The sequence below is a fragment of the Cygnus atratus genome, chromosome 8 (assembly GCF_013377495.2).
Source record: "Cygnus atratus isolate AKBS03 ecotype Queensland, Australia chromosome 8, CAtr_DNAZoo_HiC_assembly, whole genome shotgun sequence".
Lineage (NCBI taxonomy): Eukaryota > Metazoa > Chordata > Aves > Anseriformes > Anatidae > Cygnus > Cygnus atratus.
This window is the reverse complement of record NC_066369.1, coordinates 21,688,835-21,713,007: the sequence shown is the minus strand read 5'-3', so window position 1 is coordinate 21,713,007 and position 24,173 is coordinate 21,688,835. Positions and strand designations below refer to the sequence as shown.

General features: G+C 51.5%; 1 protein-coding gene across 1 annotated transcript in view; it reads right to left on the bottom strand.

Moving 5' to 3' along the window:
• The window catches only part of PTPRF (protein tyrosine phosphatase receptor type F), a 371,540-nt gene that overhangs the window by 59,635 nt on the left and 287,732 nt on the right, over positions 1–24,173 (bottom strand). Inside the window, exons 8-12 of the mRNA XM_050712309.1 lie at positions 10,028–10,297; positions 7,257–7,838; positions 6,565–6,698; positions 5,651–5,795; positions 152–457 (exon numbers count right to left, since the gene is read on the bottom strand). Of these exons, the coding sequence (XP_050568266.1) occupies positions 152–457; positions 5,651–5,795; positions 6,565–6,698; positions 7,257–7,838; positions 10,028–10,297 (1,437 nt within the window). The remainder of the gene's footprint in view (positions 1–151; positions 458–5,650; positions 5,796–6,564; positions 6,699–7,256; positions 7,839–10,027; positions 10,298–24,173) is intronic.

Sequence of the window (24,173 nt, the reverse complement as noted above, 5' to 3'; positions counted from 1 at the left end):
CAAAGCACCGCTCCTGCCAGCAACCAGTCCTGCTCGAGGCAGCACTCCCAGGGCCTGCATCCCCACTCCCTCTCCCCTCCTTGCAAACAACTCATCTAGGGGAGCACTGGTCACCCCGGGGTAGCTGAGGGAGCAGTTCGGTAACACCTACCATCCTCATCAGTGCGCACGTGCACGGGGATGCTCTCCGGTCCTGGCCCCACATCGGTGTGAGCCCTTACCCACACCTTGTACTCGGTCCATTTCTCCAGGTCCTTGATCTCCCAGCTGGAGTGCTCCCGTCCAATGCCATCCACCACATGCTTGGTGCTGTCATCTCCTTCCACTGCCTGGTAGGCAATGGAGTACTGGGTGATGACCCCATTGCGGCTCTGGGCAGGCGGCGGCACCCAACTTACCCGGATGGTGGTGGAGCTGGTGCTTACACACTCGACTTCTTGGGGTGGGGCGGAGGGGGCTGGGGATAAATAAATGAAGGAAGTGGGGAGATGAAGGGAAATGAGTGGAAGGACAAACCAAAATGCACAGGGAACTTTTACCCAGCCAACTGAGCACCGAACGGATGCACAAAATGCAGCCAGTAGCTTCCTGGGCGTCTGCCTGCCTTCCTTGCGGGTCACCAAAGATGGCACTGGGGCAATTTGTATTTGAAAGCCTGATGAACAGCATGGGGACAGAAGGGCTCTTCTGCAGCAGAGAACAGCTCCTCCCGGTGCAGTTCTGGACACTGACTTTACCAAACACAGCAAATGGGAGTAAAGGGAGAGAGAGAGACTGGTAAGGAGAAGGAAGATGCTCTCAGTGAGGATCAGAAGCAGATGGAAAGCAGAAGAGGCAGGAAGCTACAGAAGGCAAGAGTGGCAGAAGGAGAAGCTCACACACCAGACTGCACGAAGGCTTGCAAAAGCCCGCTCCTAGACAAGTGAAGGAAACAACAGAGGGCAGGGAAGGCAGGTGACTGAGGCCGGCTGGAGTGCGTCCGGGCAGAGTTTGAAATCCCGGCCGTCAGCAGTGAGCAGCATCTCACCCAGGTGGGAGCCAGGCGCCGTGCACGACCAGCAGGTAGCACGGGTGTGCTGCTCTGCACAGCTGCCTCGTACCTGGGACTGACTGCTTCGTGCCTCCCAAACTGGATACCTGCCTCAGCAGCTTGCTGGAGAAGGTAGGCAGGTCTTGATCCCTCCCAGGTGAAACACCACCTGCAGTTCGAGGCAGCTTATAAGCCCCAGCAGCGCTAACTGACCACAGGGGGAGGAAGAGCGTTTGGGCGGTGGATGAGGACCAGTCCTGTCCTCGCAGCATTGCTGGGAAAGGGAAGTGAAACAAATCTGGGGGACGAGAGGGACCAGGAAAGGGAGAGATGACCGAGGGTTGGGGCAATCTTGCAACAGGGCAATAGTTCTGCAAGGCTGGAAAAGGCAGCAAACTGGGCAAGTGCCCTAGAGATGCTCTGCTCCCCCCAGTGCCCTGGCAGCATGGCAGCCCTGTCACAGGAGCAGCAGCCCCCTCTCATTGGGCCTGGGATGCTACGGAGATGTCAGGGGCCTCTAGTAACAAAACAGCACAGCCCCCTGCAGAGGGGTTTGTGTTGTCCAGGCTGTGCCTTGCTGCCGCAGGCGGCACACAAGGGCAGGGGAGCTGTGCTCAGGTGTTTTTCACGAGGGCAGAAGCCCGGAGAAGGGAAGGAGCCCATGTGGTTGTGGAAGGGACAAGGGAGATGGGTGCATCCCTGGGTGCTTGCATGGAAAGCAAGAGCCCCAGGCAGAGAGGGCAGGGTACCACCACCAAAAAAGCACACACAGTTGCTGTAAGGCTAGGAAGACATCTGGCCAAGCAATGAGGGAGTATAAGGCATCTTGCTTTGCTGTGGTGGGTGAAAGGCTGCTTCCCCTCTTCACTGCACCCAGAAACCCAGAAATGCAGGAAGAGAAGCTGGTGCTTCTCCCCATGCTGCAGTCCTTGAAGCCATCAGTGCACCTGAGCTTGCCTTTTGGGGGCACAGGGACAGTCTGGCCTGCCCAGTCACAGGAGACCACAACCTGCATCACCCCAGACGGCAGCAGGGAGCTTAGCTAATTCAAACACCCAACAATTGTGCCTCAACCGTGCTGAGCACGGGATGGCAGTGGAAGAAGATCTGGGAAAGCTGGAGACAACCGGACCTCCAATGCCACCAGTGACCTCTGCTTGCTGGGAACAAGAGCTGCTCGCTTGCAGAGGCAGCTGCAGGCTGCTCATAACCCTCAGTGTCCACTTTTGTGCTCCAGGAGTGGGACCCATCCCTGCTGCCTGGGAAGAGGAAAGATGAAGTGGAGTGCCTGGGCAGAGCTGGGCTGCTGCTATGGGCTGCACTGGAGGAAAGAGAAGCCAAAGCAATGCGTGGAAGCAAGCAGTTGCCTTCCTGAGGCAGGCAGAGTGGAAACGGCCCCGCCATCTGGTGTACTGGAAGGGAGGAGGGGTAGAAAATGAATCTTCACACACCTTTGCTTAATCAAGTAGAGAAGTGGCAGGGAAGAGAGTAGGAAGATACAACACCAAAGCAACAGCAAGAGTGAATTCAGGGAAAGTGTAAGACACAGAGCCTGGTGGCATCCCTCAGAGGGGACAGGTGAGATGTAAGGAGCTTGGCAAACCTTTCATTTGCTGCTGTCTACGGAGAAGCCTCTCACTGCAGAGACTTGCTCTGGCTTTGGGCCTCCGCAGCACCCTTCAGGATGCGGCAGTGAGCTCCTTCTCCAAAATTTTGGCTGGCAGCACGGGCAGGACAAACGCTGGCTGTTGACTGGGTAAGAGTCACACACATGATGTACAAGGCACAAACTCAGATAAACACTTAAAGAAAGCAAAATAAAACTTGGTAACGTAAGCAGGATCAACTTAAAATGCATAAGGAGTGAAAGTGTCCCTGCTGGGGTCAGCAGAGAGCAGGCTGGGTGGCCAGCACGCACCCACAGGCACACGGTGCAAGCACTGCCGTCTCCGAGCTGCTCCATCCGGCCTCCCCCGCTGGCCCGCAGCAGCCCTGTGCACCCACCCAGCCCACCTACTGCTCGTGCTGGGGAACAGGCAGCCTCAAATCCACCTTCACACTTGAAGCGAGAACAGCATGTTAATGGTGAGGCCTGACGGGCACGGAGCTGCCGCTCCTCTCCTGCAGCACGCTGACTGCCTGAGGCGCTGCAGGCTCCTGGAGAACTCCCCCGTGCTCTTCAGCCCCTCGGAGCAGCCGTGCTCGTACTTTTTGCAGGGTGCCCAGCAGCTAAGCAAGCAGCTTAGCAGGAAAGACAGCCCAGGAGGCAGCTCTCTTCTCAGGTGGGAGGGTGTGAAGGGGCACTGCACCCCTGTGGCCTTCCTGGACAAACATCCCCACTGCTCCTAAGCAGGGATGCCATGGGAAGAGCCAGCAGCGGCAATGCAGACACCCCTCTCCAGCCCATTAGTGACTCATTATCAATGATGTGCCTCCTGCCTTACCCTTGACTGGCTTGTCAGGGCCAGGAACAGAGCCTGAAGACAGGCTCTTTGGAAAGCAGGAGTCTGTCTGCTCCTGCGGTTTGTGCCCCACCTGAACATGTCATCCTCTGAGATCTAACAGCCCTTCTCAGCGCAGCCAGATGGAAGAGCGCAGGAAGGAGGCCAGTTTGTAGCTGGGAGCAACGGTCTTCCCAGATTAATAAGTTTTAAGGACACAGGGGACCAATCCAACCATCTAACACGAGGTGGTGTTAAGTGCAGACCAAAGAATTTCTGCCTGGAAGTCATTTGCTGTGCACACAGCTTCTGCTGAGCTACAGCGAAGCTTTCCGAAAGACCTGTTTGACTTTGAGACCCCCAGGACGTAAGAATCCACCCTGCCCTGGGACTCCTCAACCTGCGGTGTGTCAGCCTCACTGAATAGCCCAGGAGTAACTGTCAAGTGCTTTTCTTGGAGAATAAAGAGTGCCATTAGAAATCTTCTCAAGTAGGGGACCATAAGCCATGACCCAGTCGCTTTTTGGATAAACTGAAGAACTCTGAGGTACATCAATGTGAGGAAGGTTTTACTGGCCAAACCAAATTATTCTTGTGGCTTTGGGCTGAATCTTTTCCAGCCTGTCCCCATTTCTCTTCCTGAACAGATGTCAGAAGCAGTCAGCTACTGCTCCACTGTCCAGTGAAGTGACAACCTTAAAAGCGGACCAGTATGAGATCTCCTGTGAGCAGACAGCACATGGAGCAGGTCATGGGAAGATGTCCACAAAGTAAAGGTTTCTTTTACTTGGACTGTTGTGAGACTGGAGGACTCATTTACACACAAGGCTGTCTTTGATTAACTGTGTTCAAGGATATGAGCATCCACTGATGAAACTGAGAGGCAGAAGAGTTGCTTCAGCCTTTGCCTATCAATACAAAAGCTATCTGAAATAGGTATACAAATCCCCCTACTCAGAACTCGTTCTCAGTGTTCAAGCATTTATAACCGCTTGATCCGAACCGCTCTCCTTTTTCACACCTGCCTATCTCGCAGCACCAAGGCACCATTAGCTCACTTAACAGGGTGCAGGAATCCTTGCGACTGATATGGTAATGAAGCTGAGTTTCCCTCAAAGAGAAGGTCGTTCCAGTAGTGAGCAGAGCTGCTCTTCCCTGCCCGAGCTCCCTTCCTAATGGCTGTCTCAGGCTTGCTGCTGCTGTGCATGCCAGCGCCCTCCCTGCAGGGAAGGCTGGCTGCCTTTGCCAACTGCTCACCCCACATGGCTAGTAAATCCCAGACAGACGGTGAAAACGGAAATGTCTTTTTTCCCCTTTTTAATGCTCTTTGCATAATAGCAAGCCCAAAAATCGTTAGTGAAAACGAGCTTATCGCAGGGCCCTTTGATAGCCCTAATCTGCTTATGCGCAGCTCTTTGAGCTGCCAACCAGAGCAATGCGAACTCCAGCTCTGTGATCACATGGGGCAGAGTGAGGATGAAAGTGATATTGCCTGGGTCACTTCATTATCTAGCCTCCCTATTAACTCTGCTGCAGCTTGTGCTGGTTTCCCCCAGCGCTGCAGCCTCAGAAGCAGCAGCCTTGCTTGCTCACACAACCCAGACAACATCCATTCTCCCAAGCTCACTCCTCCAGCTACCTGACAGCCACGGGCACATCTGGCCTCAAAAGATGCCTCACCTTGCAATCAAGTGTATGGACCAGGGAAGGACTCCTGGAGATGCACGGCTGCTGGAATGGGGAGTGAAGGGGTGAAAATCCAATGGTTTGGAGACAGTCACATTTAGAGCCAGCCAAACACCCATATGCTGCCCGTCCGGACAGCTTGTCTGCATGGGAGTATATTCATAGAGATGCACAAACCCACTCAAATCAATCTCTCCAAAGCAATTTCCCAGTCTGTTTCACTCCTTCATCAGTTTTTATGAACCTACCCTTAGGGAAAGACAGCATGATCAAAGGGACATAAAGAAAGAACTTACCACTTGGGTGCACCCCCTCTGCCAAAGAGCCCTGATCCAAAATCTCAGCTGACTTTCCCCATTACGCCCTTTAGCAAACTACACGCCGGCATCCCTGCGGTCACCCAAGGGCAGAGGCACCGAGCTGCTCTGTGCCCAGGTGATGGGAACTGGACCGCTTTTGCTTTGTCTTCAGCAGTGCAATGTCAAACACTTACTGGATTGGGCAGTTCTGGCTTCGATGGTGGGGGTGTAGACTCCTACACCCAGCTCAGAGCGGGCACCCAGCCGGAACTTATACAGCGTGTCTGGTTTGAGACCTTCCACAGCGTACGACGAGGTTGGGTCAAACTCCACCTTTTGCTGGCAAATGAAGGGAAACACAGGTTACTTGGCGTAGTTGGAGAAGAGAGAAAAGCTGGTGCTCAGCTCCAACACTCCTCCCAACACGTGGTGTCTGCCTGTGAAATAGTGAAGCCCTTGTCCCCAAGCAGTCAGGACCTCCAATGCACCTGAACAGTGCTGACTGAAGGCTGGTTTTGCTGACACTTCACCTGGTGGACACTTATTTTTGTTAGCTTTCATGCCACTAGAAACGCAGGGGAAGGAGAGGACCACGGCACACTGTGATGCTGCCATGGCACAATTCTTACTGTGCTGCCCTGATGCCAGTGCTAATTTTGATATGCGCAGAGCTGAACTTCTTCTAGTGATGTGTCAGTAAATGTGGAAGGGCTCTCTCTAGGCCATCCTCAATCTGTTCTTGAAGTGCTCCAGAGAGTCTAGGAGCTACAGACAGATTTTGAAGGTCATTTCAGACCCATGTGGATGCCCTACTGGCCTGTCCAAGCACTTAAAGACACCAGCAGTATCGATACATCAGGGATGGTGCCATTGCATTCTAGAGCCTTTCCAGTCCTAAGCTACTACTAGCTACCTTGCTGGGATCAACACTTACTGCTGAGGTCACTTACACAGGAGCCAGACAGAGATTGCTGTACCTCGTCACACGCCCGTGGGACAGAAGAAACATGGTGAAGAAAGAGTCCTGTTGTCAGCCCAGCTCAAGCAGAGCCCCTTCTCAAGCCGCTGAATGTCTGGCTCTGAGTGCTGCTGAAGCAGAGATACTCACCTGAACGCCATCCTCTCCTTCCCAGTAGAGCAGCTCGTATTTGGTAATGCGTTCCTGAGAGGCGGGCAGCCAGGTCAGCAGGATGCGGGTGTCAGACTCTGCCTCTGCCTGGAAGTCAGCTGGCTGGGCAGGAACTGAGGACCAAACACATGGTTAGTGCCAGGAGGCAGATGCAGGCAAAGGAGTCCCATGGCTTTGCAGAGTCCGTGCTTTATCTTGGGAGGATCCTCACTCTTTCCTTCTGGACCCTCCCCACTTCTTCCCTCTCGCCAGTATGGGGCTCTTGGAATATCCTGGCCAGCAAGCAAGCACCTCTGGGACCCAGCAGGTGACTATGGGACCCATGCTTACTTCCAGCCCCCAGCTCTACATCACAGCTCCTTACTTCCATGTGTGTACTCAAACCCTGGCACGGCTGCATAGGTGCCAACATACAAATCCAGGGCATTGTGTCACATTTTTAGCCACCATAGCCCAGACAAAACAGTGGGCTGTGTTACTTGCACAGAGATCAATCCTAGTTCCCCGGTGCAAGCTGACAGCTTAAATCTGCTGGCTGTGGGGTGGGGATGCCACTTGGACACTCCATCATTTGAGCACTGAGTGCAGCTGTGACACCTGGTGCAGACCAGACACACAGCTGAGCCGCACACCCTAGGGCAGGGCACGGAGGCACCTCACTCCATACGTACCGCCTTGCTGCGTTTTGACCTGGATGATGTCCGAGGGGGGCCCGTCGCCCACCGAAGTGAAGGCCAGGACACGGATGCTGTATGTGGTCCCTGTGATGAGGCTCCCCACGGTGGTGAGATGGCTGTCGTCGGTGTTGTGCTTCTGCCACATGCTCAAAGGCAGATGTGGGTCGGTGGTGTAGTAAACGCGGTACCCTCGGATCTGTCCGTTTGGCTCCTCCGGCTGCTCCCACTGGACCAGCATGGTGCTGGCGCTCAGCATCCGTGCCTGGACTTTGAGGGGGGGACTTGAAGGAGCTTGCTCTCCTGTCCGGGCCTCGACCAGCTCGCTGGGGGGACCCCTGCCAATGTTATTGACTGCAATGACCCGGAACTCGTACTCCGAGAAGGGGCTGAGCCCACCTATGCTATAGCGGGTCGTTGCCACACCGTCCACCTCCTGGAACTGACCCTCCAAGGACTTGGAATTGTACTGGATGACGTAATACGAAATGGGGTCGGAGTTGCCCGAATCCCAGGTGAGGGTCACGCTGGTAGCTGTCGTTTCAGTCACTAATGGCTCCGTTGGAGGTTTTGGCAGTGCTGCAATTGGAAGGCAGAGAGGTGCGATTTAAATAATTCAGTCAGCTCAAACCCTGCAATGTGCACGGGGATAAAAATGGAGCTGCCACCTCCCATTAACATTCTTCTTTAAAAGGAAGAAATCACTTCATACTCTAGAACATGCATTTTTATATTACCATATACTGCTTGAAGTGGTTCTTAATGGAAGGATAAACAGAGCAATCATGTTATTAGACGTGCTTGACGCACTTACCAGCAGCAGGCTAAATAAAGGTAATTCAACGGGGATGCAGGAATGTTTCTGTCATGGGGGTTCAGCTGGCAGTGGGAAGGTGCTTGCTGGGCTGGGCTGGCCCGGCCCCAGTAGCCAGGTTTACAGCTGATTTACGAAGGGATACAGTAAAGCAATCAGAGCACTGCAAGTCATCTGCTATGCCCCTGCTTCCAAAGAGACAGCACCCTAGGCCCCGGGGAGTTCATGGACAGTGCTGTTAGATGGGTTGATGGGGGAATGCCTTGCGAGTATTACAGTGCATGCAGGAGGGATGCAGCCAGAGAAATTACCAACTTTCACATCGACTATTTCACTGGGTGGTGTGTCAAACTGCAACCAGACGACAAACTGTTACACAAGAACTCTGTGACACTGACATCTCTGAAGTGTTAATGAGAACGTAGCTACTGCAAGCAAACACTTCCAGATTTGCCATTTTACCAAAAGAACAAAGAAAGAGAGTACGCATGAGAGAGATCTGCAGAGTACACAAATACGTTAAGACAATGAGTGAATTTAAGTCTAAAGTAAGTTTAAACCTCCTACGAACCACTCTAGTTAAAGTCATTAGTGACTTGTAATGCAGCTGTGCATGAGGTAGAATAGGAAAAATGCTCAGCCCAAATCAAGGTTCCCAAGTACTTCGTTCTTCTGAGCTATGCAGAGCGAAGGTGCAGACAAGATAGAGAAACCAGGAGGAAGGCAAGGGACTGAAGTCCTGGGGTGGCAGTGGACACGACACCAGCACGAGGGGGAGCGAGGCAGAGCCTTCCCAGGTCCACAGGGGTAAATACCAGGAACCATCAGTGCAGTGGAGCAGCCCCCGCTTCCTCTCTCCACACCCAAACCACCTCCCCATCCTGCCCCTTTCTCCTGCACACCCTCGGGTAGGTACTACAACCAAGGCAACCCCTTTCCTCTGTAAGAAAACAGGTACCACGTAGCAGGCACTGTGAGTGAAGGGAGCGGTGTGTGGCTGAGGTTAAAAGCAGCCTCTGACTAGCGCCAGGGAAAGGAGAATTTGCTGTTAATCACCAGGTCAGAGGGAGCTAAGTCTCAGTTCTGTGATTTGTTCAAGCAGGGACTTAGTGCTAAAGGTGGCCACAGTGCACGAGGGGGCCTGCGGGACCAGGCAGACTCAAAGGATGACACATCTGTGGAAATCCGAGCTACAAATCAACTGCAAGAAGAGGAGAGGGACAGCGTGAACCTGCTTGGCCCTAGATGGGAAAGGCAGGGCACGTACTTCAGCCTCCCAGCACAGAGCTGTGCGGGCAGGCTGCCCCGTCCCCAGCGGTCAGCAATCAGCAGTAACGTTCCCTTTTGGGCAAGGCTACCTGTGAAACAGCGGCAGGAAGCATGTCTTAAGGACAGCAACAGAAGAGGAAGGGAGAGGGAGAGGCAGAGCAGTAAGGGAAGAAAGAAAATTGTCAGGAATATACAACGATTTTAAGAGTGCGTACAGCTCCTCCCTGCAGGGTGGTAGGATGCTCCCTCTGGCTAGGCCCACAGGCAGGGCACATTGTGGGGTTAAGCTCCTTGTCCTGCCCTTACTGCAGCAGGGAAAGGAAATGCATGTGCACACAGCTCTCTGAATGCAGACGTCCACAGTCCCCTGGCCCAGGACAGCCCCATGGCCTGCAGCTGTGCCCAGAAACCACTGGGATGAGCATGGTCCCAGTGAGCTTCCCTCCTGCAACAGCAGGGACCCAGCTGACACAAACCACATGTAGGGGGAGGAGAAATGGCCTCCAAGGCAAACACTACACTGTGAGCAGAAAAAAAAACCAACGAAGTTGTGGCTTTGGGAACTTCCCTTGCAAGCTGGATAAGTCACAGGAGACTGCAGTCAGTTGGCTGCACCCAAAACACTCTGGGGTAGGGCTACGCCTTTGAAACCCAAGCATGAGGACCATGAAGAATAACTCCTTACCTTTGACAGTGATCTGGGCCGTGGCTTCAATCATGCCAAGGGAGGAGATGGCCACGCAGGTGTAGTTGGCGGACTGCACGATGTTGTTGAGCTCCAGGACGTTCCTGCCGACGGGCATCTCATCTTCTTTGGTCAGCTCCTCCACGCCAGCCATCCACTTCACGTAGGGCATTGGAGCACCTACTGCCACGCACGTCAGGTTCACGCTCCCCCCTGGCATCACCTCGTGGTTGCTCGGAGGGATTGAGAATCGAGGAGCAACACGCCGCACTGAAACAAGGAGGAGACAGCTAGTAGGGTGACAGAACCAGCAGCGAGCACTCAGTTGCACTGCAGGGGGACGCGAGGGGGCTTCGACAGTTTTGCCTGTCTACCCCTTGGGACAGATAAAACGAAGCGCAAAAGCTGTTCGCTGCTTTGCCAAATTGTGCACACTTTTCTCTCCTTCCTTAGCCACTGGCATCTTATTAGAAGAACTCATTAAGGAATGGCTCAGTCCATTCCCTCCAAACATAGTCTTTTAAAATCATATTACTAACATGAAACGTTTCTCCATTTAAATTACATCTCTCTAATTAGACAGCATGCACAAATGCCAGTCACACAATCTCTCTGTGCAGGGCCTACTGAAGCTCTGCAAAACAGAATTACCTGCTCAATTTATTAGCTCTAGAGTAAAGCAACCTGTCCCCTAAACCTCACAGGGTTTGGGCAGGGGCAGCAGAAGGCTTTCTTTCTGAATTAGCACACGTGTGCTGCTAAATAAAATATAATTCCTTTCAAAATGTAACTCAGGTTCTACATTGGCTCAGAAAAAATAGTCACCAGAGCTGCATGACATTGTCAGGGCCTGAACAGATCACCTTGCTGGGCAGGAGAGAACTAATCCTGACAGATGTGAGATCATATCCATTTTGACAGAAGAGAGCGGGGCTGGCAGAACCCTCCCCACCTTCGTGGCAGCACTTTGGGAGATGTATTCATCCTTATTTCATTGCACAGCTTCTCTTCATATCAATCCCTTGCTAGGTATTTCATTCAAGACTTATTTGTAAGCAACTCTCAGCTACCATAAAGCTCTAAAGCTACCTGCCATATGCATTCCCGTCAGGAAAATGACACTGAGAAATGAGGCCCCTTCTTCAGGGTTACTGTTATGGGCCTATTTAAGCAAGGGTAGAGAAACAACTGTGCTCGGTAAATCTTTGTCTCCTCTGGGCGAGCTCATTTTAGCCTGTAGTTAAAAAGGGAAACTGCCCAAACGTGCCCTGCCCAGCAGCCCTGCTCTGCTCTAGCCTCCTCCACTGGAAAGGCGGCCCACAGCATTGATGGTTCCCACCTGGCTGGTGCCCAAGGAGCCCTTCCCTGCCCTGACACCCCTCCAACGGGGCTGGTGGAGCTCTGGCAAAGGCGGATATGGGGCAGGAGCCTGAGCGGGGCCTGCTCGCAAGGCGCCGTGGGCACCACCGCCCCGGGCTCTGCGCCGGCCCCGCCGCTTCCCCACGGACGGCGCGGGCGCTGCCAGCCCAGGGAGCCGCGGAGGTGGCGGTGCTGCTCGCCGAGCTGACTGTCCCCAAAGCAAACCTCGCTAGCGCTCCCTTTGATGATTCATCCCCAAACCAACAGGCTTGCAGAAATAGACTGAAGACGGAAGCCCCCACGCTAGCATGTACAACAGCGCTGAGGCTTCGTGATAAATTAGACAATACTGTCAACATCGCGTGTGTACTACACATCGTGTCGGTGACAAAACAGGGCTCATTAGCTCCTTACCAGTCAGGGGAAGGATACTTGCTTTTCTTTTCTTTTTTTTAATGTCTATATCCAAAGTCTTGCTGGTTGTTTCTTTTAATCAATTATTAAATCTGAAATCAATAGCTACATGAGCGATCGCCAGTGAGGCGTTACCTGACTGACGGGGCAGCGCTCCCCCAACGAGACAGAACTCAAAGTGTACTCAAGCGCTACGCGGTCATGAGAATACGGAGTTAACCTGATGGACATGGCAATGGTTTAACGTGATGGCGTGTACTTCCAACCAAAGCATCCCAGCACCGTTCATTAAACGTCAGCTTTCGTCTTCCCATGTACATGGCGTCGAATTATTTCAGGTGTTCAAATTCCATCCCCATCCAAGGACCAAAACTACCCACCCACATCGTATTAAAATAAAATTAAAAAAAAGAGCAAAACTTGGAGGACAAAGCCATAGGTGTGCACAGAGTACTCATGCACATGCACTAGGCAATCGGGCCAGCAGGTGCAGGAGGCCACGAGAGTCAGGGAGCAAGCAGTGCTGGGGCTGAGCAGCGAGAGGGACGGCGCACACTGACTCGGTGCGAGCTGAGGTCAGAGGACGGAGGCCATGCAGGAGGGTCGGAGCCCAGCATGCACCCAAACCTGTGAGACCAGAGGCAGCACACCCCACGCTGACTCTCAGGACCCTCCTGGGGACACGCTGAGCCCCGTCGGTGCCGTGTCCCCCTCAATGTGTCCTGCAGAAGCGGTGCCTGCCCAGGGAGCTGGCACCGAGCTGGGGCAAGCTCTCACCTCGGGAGGTGGAAGAGGGTCAGGGTAATGCTTTTGTTGAGCAATCTGGCCTGGACGAGCCCTGGCAGGAGCGTGTGCAGAGGAAAGGATGGGCTCCACCAGCCTCCCGTCCTCATGGGGGGATGAATGGCAGCTTCTCGTCCCAGCCAGCACGGAGGGAGAAGGGGAGATGCTGTCAGTTAGCATTAGCGAGAGCTGGCAGAGATCTCACAGCAGCTTGCAGAGCACCATCAACACATTCCTCGGGCTCAAGCCAGCGCTTTAAGTCTCTTGCTTTTCTACCATAGGAGCCTTTTAATAATTTAAATCAGTGTAACCCCTCAAACAGCAGCATTCTTCAGAATATCTGTCCAATTTACAAGTCAAATCTATGGGCTAGCACAGCCCATGATGCTACATTAACTGCTTCAGAAAATTTTGTTGTTCTTCATTTATTGCAGCAATGAAATTTCCCTTTTTATTATAATTTTCTTGACAAGAATTTGCAATTTTATTTTTTTTTAATCTTCTTTTTGGATAAAGATCTGAGGAGGTGGTTGGGAGGTTTTGCAAGAACAGCACAGGGAAAATTACTGTGAATATTAAAATGGTTCCGATGGACAATAGCATAATTCAGAGGTTTAGTTAAACCAGCAGACTGTCAAAGATGAGATTCATCGCCGTTCACCCCAAGACCAGGCAGCGTAAGGGCTCTGTGCTGTGCACTGCTCAGAGAGCGCGCCCTGGGAAGTGAAGTGCAACCCTGGGGCGTGAGCGGCACCGCGCAGCCCGAGCCTGCGCCCCGATCCCACAGGACCGGGAGGAAGGACGGTGGGGAGATGGGGGCATGGCCGGGAGGAGGGAGGGGAGCAGGCAACAGGACAGCCACACAGGTTGAGATTGAATAACGTTAATAATTCAGCATGCATTAACATGTGCATTCCTTGCCTCGAGAGCAACGAGCGAGAATCGATTGCCCGGCTCCTTCCACCAGGAGCGGCTGCTTCCTCAGGTCTCAGGTTCCCTCTGAGGGTGACGTTACCCCCGGGGAACCGGGAACCCCCTCCCTGCTGCTCTCCGCAAGGGGTGTCGGCTCTAAGCTCTGGGCGTAAAAGCTTTCAAGGCTCACATGCCCGTGCTGTCAGCCCCTCTTTTGCATGCTGAGACACTGCTGGCGTACAGCGAGGCTCTGCTGGCAACACAACAGCACCAGGGGGACATGCCCGTGCTTCTGAGACGGTGCGGTGCTGCTAGGGCAGGGGAAACTCGGCTGCTTCTCCCTGCTGGCAGTGCTACCACCCCTCCCTCCAGCTGGCAGCGATGCGGGGACCTCTTCTTTTCTCACCCGAGGCACACTTCTGCCTTGCCCCAAACTCGCTGCCCTCCTCAGCACCGCCTCCTCCAAGCTGGGAAGGGGCGCGTTCAGGAGCTCTCCTCGAACGTGATCATCAGTCTGCACGGTTTACTCATCTGTAGACACCTTTCATCTCTCCCTAGTGCTATCATTTCAAGGAAGGACTTCAAATGGAAAGTCAGTTGCTGGTGTCTCACAATCTATTGACAGAATCAACAGCAGGAGAGGAAAAATTGGAACCAGAAAAAATGCATTTACAGTCTAATCTTGTGCTCAAACAATGCTGTACTATTTATGCTTCCAATGCATCCTTGAGTGCTGACATTTTATAGACAATTTCCAAAACAGGGCCTTGCCATTTTTGGATTATATTTCAGCTATAACTTTTAGGTCTAATTATTTGCGCTGACAACCACATATAAAAGAGGATATATCATTACAGTGGTGCAGCACTGGAGACACATCAGCATTCAGCATACTGACATACTAATAGCAAAGTAAGGAAGAGCAAGACTGTGGAGCTATGCAATTTGCATTCACTCTCTGAAATTTCTCTGATGAAAATAACACAACATTAAGGAGGAGAATAAGAGAAAAGATCCACTGTATCAAGATAAAATAACTCGTTAATAAATAACCTTGTAGCAGTCACAAAGCAATAATTAAATGCATGGGTGAGCAGTACACAGTTTTAAGTAAAGCTGGAAAAACGTAAGATGTAATTATCAGTGCCAAACAAATTATAAGCACGGCAAATCCCACTGGAATATTTAGAAACTAATTTCTGGCTTCACATTAAATATTTGTATACGTGGGTATTTTTGGTGGGGTGGGGAGGAGGGGTTGGCAGAAAGAATGAGAAATTATCTGCTCCCGCTGGCTTACATCCATTCTCGGCTGCCTCCCCTCAGCTAAGCCATGCGGCTAAAACGTTTAAGTGCCCTGTCAAAGGTTTGCTCTCCAGAGGTGCCCGAGCCATCACAGCGGTGCTCCAAATTCACTGAAATCTGGGAAGCTTTGGGCCTTGGCTTTAATTTCATCTCTTTTCTTCCCTGTTCTCATTTTCCATCATTGTCTTGGGCTCAGGTAATTTTATCCTCTATGAAATCTATTTTTAGAGGGTAAACAACAAGGGCCCCGTGTCTCAGTACAATCTAAATGAGAGCACGTTCCGGGGAGAGAAACGGGAGCGAAGTCAGTGTACTGGAACAACTGCTATGACAACTTGTTAAAACTTGTTCCAGCGATGATTGTAAGATCAACTCACGCAGCTGCCTGATGGCACGAGCGGAGGAGCCGGGGTCTCTTCCCCGTGCCACCCGGGAGCAGCCCCGGGCCCCGGAGGCGCTGCGAGCATCCCTCTCCTCCGGCACAGGCAGCGCTGCTCGGCGAGGGTCAGCTCTGGAAACCAGCTCGGGGCTTCTGCCAAAAACACCAGCCTCCAGCGAGGTCTGGAGCTAGATTTAATTTAAAAGCGGCACTCGCCTTTCGCTACTGTCCTTCAGTCACCTCTGGCTCGCTCTAAGCAGGGCAAAGGGTGACCTGGGTTTTGCGGAGCTCCTGCGCATGCCACCGTGGGCCTCCCTGGGCCATCCTAAGAAAAGCGGAGGCCACCACCAGTGCTCCCTGCTCTCCTGCCAGCGAAATCAAGGTCCAACACCAAGGAAGAGAGGAGAGGCAACCCTGCCTGCACCCTGCTCATGCAAAGGGCCCTTGTCCAGCACAGAGAAGTGGCCGCCACCAGCGTGGGGACAGCTGAGGAGCAGGAAAGGTGCCATCAGCACGGTCGGCTGCCCCAAACTTTAATCCCTCTAGAGAAAGTCAAAAGTATTAAAGCTACAGGAGGAACTGAGGTACACGCTCTCCCTAGCAGCTCGCTGGGGGCTGGAGATCTCTGATTCTTGCTTCCCAAGACCACCCTTGAGCTCTGGCCAGCAAGCAGCAGCAGCAGTTCAGAGGTATTGGATTGGCACCTAGCACAGGTAACGGGCTGCAGGAGGACCCCACGTACAGCAGCATGCACTCCTTCCCACCCCACCATTGAATAAAACCATCTTGGCTGGTATTTGCATGCAAAATACATTCTGAACATTTCATACCTCAAGCAACACAGACATGCAAGCAAAGTATCAATGCCATCAGCAGAGTCACAGCAAACAGTAAGCAGATTTCATCAGGCACACTTTGGCCGTGCCTGGAAGGGAGCCAGAGTCTGCAGGGCCCCCTCCCCTTTGGGGGATGGCTCTCCTCTCCCTACTGGAAAAGTCCCATCTGACGTGGCGTACTGTAGATGGATAAGAAGTGAAAAGGACCAACCTTCTCGCTGATCTGAGAGATGAAAGTTTGTTTGGTTTGATGGCAGAGTGCGATGAAGATGAGGAGGGAATAAAAAAAGACAAGGAAAAACACAGAGAGTAAAAACAGGCCAAGCTTCATCTGTCCGCACACCACTGAAACGACAAGACAAGACTACAGAGGTCAGCCAGGACTCCCCACCGTGCACGCACACCGCTCCGTGCCGTGGACAGGAGCACGCCACTCTCGCACCGCTCTGGCCCGGTGCAGGGCCGGCCCCTGCACCCCGAGGCCGGGCAGAGGGGACCCACGCGTACTCACATGGAGGGAGCTTCGGGGCGGCCCCGCGCCGGGCCAGATGCTGGGAGCATAGACACGTGCAAAACACACACAGCAAAGGACAGCAGCCATCACACGGACGGACACGCTCCCACGCACCCACTCCGGCTATAAAGGTGATGGCAAAGGCACTTTAAACCCATTGACCACACACTGGGAAGAGCATATACACGTAGATCCGAATTTTAGCAAGTATGAAAGAAATGCTCCAAGTGGCGGATGGAAAGTCTTCTAGCATGAAGAGCGGCTCCCCCTCTCCAAACAAAGAGCTAAACGTAGCAGAGAGGTATTAGGCAAGTGACAGACATGCGCAGTCTCAGCTGGGCTCAGTTTTGGGAGAGCCTTATTGGTACCCTGTGCTGCGAGCGAGAGATGGACAAGAAATCAGAAGGACAAAAACACCCAGAGGGAATTGAGCAGGTCCCAGTTTTTGTTCCTGCGGGAGAGACAGTAGAAGGTTAGTTGCATTTTCCTTATAGACAAAGGAGATCTCATTTCTCTAGCGGGAGTGACCTCACTCCAGCTACAGATCTGTGGCGTATCAGCTGTAATCGAACCCTCGCCGAGAGAATACCGAAGTGGATCTGATAGTCAAAGGCTGCTTATGAGTCACATTTTTGATGGGAGAGGGAGAGGTGGGGGGAGGAATTTGCTTTCCATCAGAAACACTGTGAATTAGAGAACAGCGTGTGGCATTATGCAGTGCACCGTACAGTCAGCCATTTCCAGTGATTAGAGGACAGGATTTTAACCAACACTGACATTGTACAGACCCGGCAACAAACTGCCAATAACAGCTACAACTACGGCCTATGAAGTGTAACGGAGCTTGGAAGAGAACAGCAAAACAGTTGTTTTCATTTCTTCACTTCACCTGACGCCAGGGGACCTGCACCAGCCAACGTGGAGCTTAACCGGCGCGCGAGCGAGGGCCAACGCCACTGAGGTCCCCACTTGGGTGTCCTTGAAACACACAGTCCTAGATTAATACACAGTCCGAGATTAAGGCCTGGGTTTCCTCTGGGACAGAGGAATCACCTCCTGGTCCACAAAACATCAACGTAAGGCAACTTTTAATCCTGTGACCCTGTGGTGGGAGGGAACCTCTGCATTGCTGCTCCCAAGCCACCCCTGTATCCCTTAAGCTCCCGGAGCGTATCGCATCTGCGTGGCCTCAGCAGACAGCCAGGAGCTTTGGACTTCTGCTCAGCCCTTCCCAGCAGGGAGGATTTGCTTCCTGCCCCTGCCCGGGAAGGGCCATGCTCCTGGAAACCAGGAGCAACCCCGAGTGGCTGCATTTCTGGGGAGCATTTGAACAGGGCAACACAAACCCCAGCTCCCGCAAACCGGGGCTGCGCAACTGAAGGGCAAGAGCCCGGCCGAGGGCTTGAGCCTGGGGAACGATGCCCAAACAGCTACAGGAGCACCTGGCTCCACTGCAGAAGCCAGGGAAGGGTTGATAGACCCCAGGCATGCCAAGGGTGCCGCTGCAGCTGCGGGACGGGCAGCGGCACGGCTCTGGGGAGCCTGCTGGGGACTGCCCTGCGTCAGGAGGCAGCGTTGGCTTTCCCGGCGTGTTGACACTTCAGATTAGAGCTGGAAAGGTGAGGAGGCACATGTGAAACACGCTAATTCAAACAGATTACTTTCTGGTCTGTCAAACAGGAACAAGTTTGGGGCCTACTATTTGTCACTAATTGCTGGATTATCTCTTAATCTCTAATTATATTAGTGGTTTATGGGGAATAAAACCCAGTAGTAGCAGGGCATTTTGGAACAGCTTTAACGAGAGAGGGAACACCTGGGCAGAAAGTTCTTGGTCTTTTCCCTTGATTTAATGCTTAAACAGCTGCTGCTTTATCTCAGATAAACCTGATAAATGGTAAATTGAAAGTTTCATCTCCTTACAGATCCCATTCACATTCTCCCTTATCTCCAGTTCTCTATGCATGTCACTACTAAGCTGAGAGGCATGCTTTACCATTATTTTTTTTTCATAACAAAGAACCCTGAGCAGTGACAGCGAGTGACACCTGTCCCCCCAGGGGGCTTTAAGGCTGGTGTTACCCCCGTGCCCCCTTGCAGAACACCACAGCTCATGGCACACACCGCCCTGTCCCCATGAACCTGGGCTGCCTGTCCCATAGCTTAAACACACCTACGTGCAAGACAACGCAAAGTCACAGCCGAAATGCCAGCAGAGGACAGCCAAGCCCAGAAGGCAAAACCAGGCCTCCCTTTTGAGAGCCAGGTTGAAACAGCAAAGGAGAAAAGAGCGAAGCTGTATCAGAGACGTGTCTGCCAGGCCTGAGTGTCGGATGGCTCCAGCTCTGCAGACAGAAATTCCCATGCTGATCGAGTTTGGCTTTTACCCTGCCGCAGACATGCTCGTCTCCTGCAGCAGCAGCAATGCTCTAACCCCAGCAGCTTGTTGCAGAAAGAATGAGCTTGGGCTTATGGGAGGCGCTGCTTTTGTGTATTGTTGGGCATTGGCTCCCTGAGACAAGGCAGGGGGCTGTGGCTGGGATGTGAATGCACAAGTCAGAGTTTAGATCACGAGGCCAAACAAAGGAACAGATTTCTAAAGCTTTTCAGAGTGGGAAGCTAATACTTTCCTGAAAGCAACGAGAAAGTTCATTATCCCAATTGGCTCTGCAATTCTGCTGGGAACTGTCAGCATCTGTCCCGCGCTGAAAACCCGCGGGTGTTATGCACGGCACTAATATAAAGGCAGACCCAGACATTTTGGAATCCAAAAGACACAGAGGTTAACAAAAACCCAGAGGGGGACGAACCTGTTCCTGCTTATCTCCAAAAGCACATCTTGCGTCTCAAGGACTCCACATAAATCAAATTTTATTTTTTTACAGCTTTTAGAGGTACAGTGGAACAAAAGGACAGATTGTCTTTTTTATGCCAGATTACATGAGAATAAGACAACCTCCCATTATAGGCGCTGAACAATGTGCTCACGCCACAGTGATGAGTATATTCCATCCTCGAGACAGACAGGATGCTCGGGCTGCCCAGCCATCGCTTCCCATTCAGAGCGCGCACACATGCACGCATGAATTCAATTAAGAGCAGAAAATCTCAGAGCTCCAGAGATGGATTTCCTAACCCTTTGTGCAAGGGGATAGGAAAGGGGAGGGAATGGACACTTAGTCGGCACAGATACGCAGGCCTAATTGTTCCGCAGATGTCTCTGCAGGTCGTGTGGGGAGGAGGGGGAAATAGGTTTCCAAGTCCACTTCTTTGTTGCGTTGTCGTGCACTGAGCCACCAGCCAACCTCGTTCTGTTTTCCATAAAGGTCATTTTACAAATAATCAGGCTTGAGCCTTGCATTGTACTTTTAACTGCCGAAGGACTTTGCAGGGAATAAAACTGTTAAGCTTATTTAGCTGAGTTCTATAAAGCACACTGAAATCTTCAGATGAAAAGTGCTAGGAGAAGGGCAGAGAACTATTATTTATTAAACAGTGATCATTATAATTATCATGGCACAGCAAAGTGCTCATAGAAAACACCGACGGTGCACACGTTTCTCCCCTGGAATAACAACACGACAAAAATATCCACTGTAATAGGTGGGGAAAAGGAAAAGTGGCAGAAGCCTCTGCCTGGCTCTCCTGCTCTGAAGCCAGCCAGCTCCAGCCCAAGGGGGCACAGAGTCCCAGCAGCAAACGTCTGCTGGTGCTGAGTGCTGAGCTGCTCTGGCTGCACAGCTGGCTGCATTCCCCACGAGGCTGCTTACAGCTAGCTAATGTGCATCTGACCAAACTACAGCTGCTCTGGCTTGGGTCATAGCAATAGCTGCAGCATGGAGCAGTGCCCTGGGGCAAAAGAACTGGAGTTAAAAATACTGAAATCCCATAAAAAGGAATGTACTTGCTTCACCAAGGGGTCACTGCTCTGCGCTGCATCGCTCTATTGTAGCATTAGCTTGAGGTCAGGACTGCACCGAGTGTGTATAAGGAGATCACGGCCCCGCAGACCCATAGCCCTTCCCAGCCACATACCAGCAGCTGAGGGGTAGTTGTTCCGTGACCTCTATCACGGACTGTTTTTGCTTCTTCTGATGGTGCGGGGCAGACATCTGTCTGAAGCAGCAGTCTGGGTCATCTGCTCTGATTCAAGTGCCCGTTCGTGCTTCCTGTCATCCAGGCGTCTCCCTCGCCAGCCTCCGCAGTCCCTGCTCCCCGTTGCTGGCTGCCAGCCCTCGAGCACCAGCAGTGCCCCTCTCTGGACGAGAATTGTCACCCCTCAGCCCTGAGGAAAGGCAGGTTTGCCGGAGCACACCGCCAGAAGTGAGCAGGGTTGTTAAGAAACGCGCTCCCCATTATCTAGCTGCTTCTCAGGCATCTCCAGCTCTGGTCGCTGAGTGTCTGACCACCACTCTCAGTTTTTGTTCTTCTGGCAACACCCTCAAGCTTTGACTGCTGTTGCTATTTTAGCTGTTTTAATATTACATAAGCACAAAATGTCCTTTTTAAAGGCTTCAAGTCTTGTTGCTCCAGGCCTGTGTCAGTCATTCAGAATTATTATTTGCACAAGGTCCTCACTGCAGCAAGTGTCGTACAGCTGCGAGTGGCCATCTCAGCGAGTTCCCTCCACGTCTGAGCCCAGGCTGACACCGAGACCCCTGGTGTAAAACCCTGCGGAGGCCAGAGAATCGCTGCTGGAGACAGAGCTACAGTCCTCGTTTCATTTTGGGTGACGGCTCCTTAGTGAAACTTGGCAAATGAAACTACAGACTCCAAGCAAGTTTCCTTGCTGCCACAAGAAATGCTAGCCTGGCCTTTCAAAGGGCAGACCGAAAAAGCAGATTTTTGCAGTAAAACCATTTCTATTTACTGCAGTCTGATTTACTTGTCTGTGATTTAGGCACAGAGGAGACACTTCGGTTTTAAATTGTCTTTCTTTAAAGCAGCTGTGCATATGCAGCCCAAGCAGCCTTTTGGGCCAGGGAATTCGCTGCATTTGCCCCGTGGGGCCATGCCTTGGAGGCTTGAAAAGCAGCACCTAAGAAGTGAAAACTGGGCAGCATTTAACAGAAGTATGCAGTTACTACTCCAAAAATGACTATTCTAATAACATTGGTACTGCTGACTGCCATAAGCAGCGCTGGGGAACACAGCCAGTGAACTCCACAGTGTTTTTATAAGGATATGCTTGCACAGTCCTCCAGTTCATCTCCTTTACTGAAAAAATAATGCCATGTGTAGAGAAAGAGAAGGGCAGGAAAAACCTTTCATACAGGGAAAGAGTCAAATAACAGTGCCTCTACTGAGGGCAGTACCACACAGGTCACTGTCTTCACAGGTATGTCACAGGACCAGACTACGAGCTGAAAATGTTCATCTTTGTGCAGATGTCCCTGAAGCTGTAGGCAAATGAAGAGTGAAATGCATTCATAAAAAACCCAATGGCCTAGGTGAATCAGTGGCATTATACTTTACTCCCAGTGAGCACGACGAAATGAAACTACCTTTTTTTTCATGCTAGGTCCAATCTCTTTTCTACTCTTAAATCAATTTCTTGTATGTCTTGAATCAACTTCTTGGATTTTTGCTGCTAAATTAGACAGTAAGCTCTCTGGATTAGAGGAATCATACCTTCCATACGTTTCTATTCCCTTCCCTTCCCCCTGCAGCACCATCAGGTCCCAAATCTAATCACTGTTACAAGAAAGATACCGGGGTACATGCGACCATGGACCGCAACTGGATGAGTGCTCCTTTGTAGTGGGAACGACAACATCCGCAGCAGCACTGGCAAGCGTGCTTGTGCTGACAGGGTGGGATGGGAACACGCCACTGTGCCCTCCTGAAATCCGCTGTGCCCCAGACAGCCACCACATCCCGGCAGGCTCTCTGCTCTTGGTTTTGCTCTGTTCTTGCTCCTCCAGTGGTACGGATGTTTCCTGCAGCCCTGCGTGCACGGAGGGCTGAAGAGCGGCAGCAGCAGGCAGCCCGCTCCCCGCGCTGCTCCCCAGCCCCATCCCAGCTCTGCAGCAGCAGGCAGATAGACCTGTCAGTCCAGGAGCAGAAGGCTTACGAGGGTTGCTTTCCAGCACACTTAGGAAGATGAAAATAATAGCTTCAAGGAAAATGCATCCATTTTCCTTTACAAATCCCTGGTGTGGAAATGTTTTAACTTTTAATGAAGTCCATCTGTGCAGAAGTGCTGGCTCTGAAGGATTCGCAGAGACAAGGCACTGGCGTATCCTGCTCCTTCCTCCTCCTGTTCTTTCATTGATATAGGGAGCCCTGAGCAGTGCCTGCATGCTCCTTCTCAGCCACTGGTATCTTCCTTTGTTAGTGAGAAAAGTATGATAAAGATGCTAATGAGCCTGTACCTTCTAACACAGCACACCCACAAAGGATTACCTGGGAGGCTAGGAAAGGGGAGGACATGATCAAAAACACAAGCCCCCAGAGTCAAGAAGACAAACATTTGAACTGTTAAAAAAACAATAGGCTGTGAATGAGAGCAGGTACAAGCGCTCCTGAGAATTACACGGGGTGGAAATTAGTACTGCTGCTCACAGAGCTACAGGAGCAGCAGCGCTCAGCCATGCTTTCCCCCAAAGCAGCTAAGTTCCTGGGTATTCCCCACACTGAGGTCAATCATTACGAAACCATTATGCAGCAGTGGTGGTGCAGCCGACACACTTAATTTCAACTGTAATTTAGCATTAATTAACGTCTTCTGTAGCAAAGAGGCAGGCACTTACTAAAGGCCCAACTGGAAGTCACTGATCCTTCTAATGACAACACCACAGAACAATCCCCAGAAAAAAAGACACCGGGGATTTTTATTCTGCATCCTAGATGTGAGAAATTAAGATATTTCCATTTTTTCTCTTACTTGTTTAAGAAATAAAATACTATTCTTGTTTTGACTAACTTTTTCAAGTCATTAGCTAATACAGCAGTAGTATTTTTTTCATACAACATTAGCTATCTGAAACTGTAAGCATAAGTTATAAGCATAAATACTATCTTGGACCTAGCATCCACAGCGAACTTCATGCGATGGTAATTTATGGGGTATCCTGTCTTAAATATAAAGCAGAGCTTTATCAGGATCACACAGGCTAGAGACTGACATTGTAAAGATTATGTTCAATAAAAAAGCTTGTTCCAAAAATTTATGTGTAAGAAAATGATGGTTAGCAGCAAGGCATATGTCTAAGAACATGCTTTCTTCAGTGATCGTCAGGATCCTCTCGCATGTGCAAACCACCCAAGGCCCATGCCTAGCCCAAACAGGACAGATGAACCTTGTTGAGCAGCAAGTCAAGCGTAAAATTCAGTACATTCCTCAGACTCGCTAAATAAAGAGCATTCATTAGAAAGAAGCCAGAACATTGTAAGAGGAGGTTTTTCTACCTCTTGAAGTTGCTGCGCCTATTTTCAGCCACACCTCTCTAGAAAACAGAGCATTGAGAGTCTGAGCATGTCACAGGAAGCAAGTCATCCCCAAATGCCGCAGCAAAATGGCTCGGTATCCACACAAACCTATGCAACAACAGCCAACTTGGTAGCTAGGATCCTTTCCCTCTGAGTGCAAAGGGACAATCTAAGATGAGTTTTAGTACAGCTTGCCTGAAAAATGAACTTGGA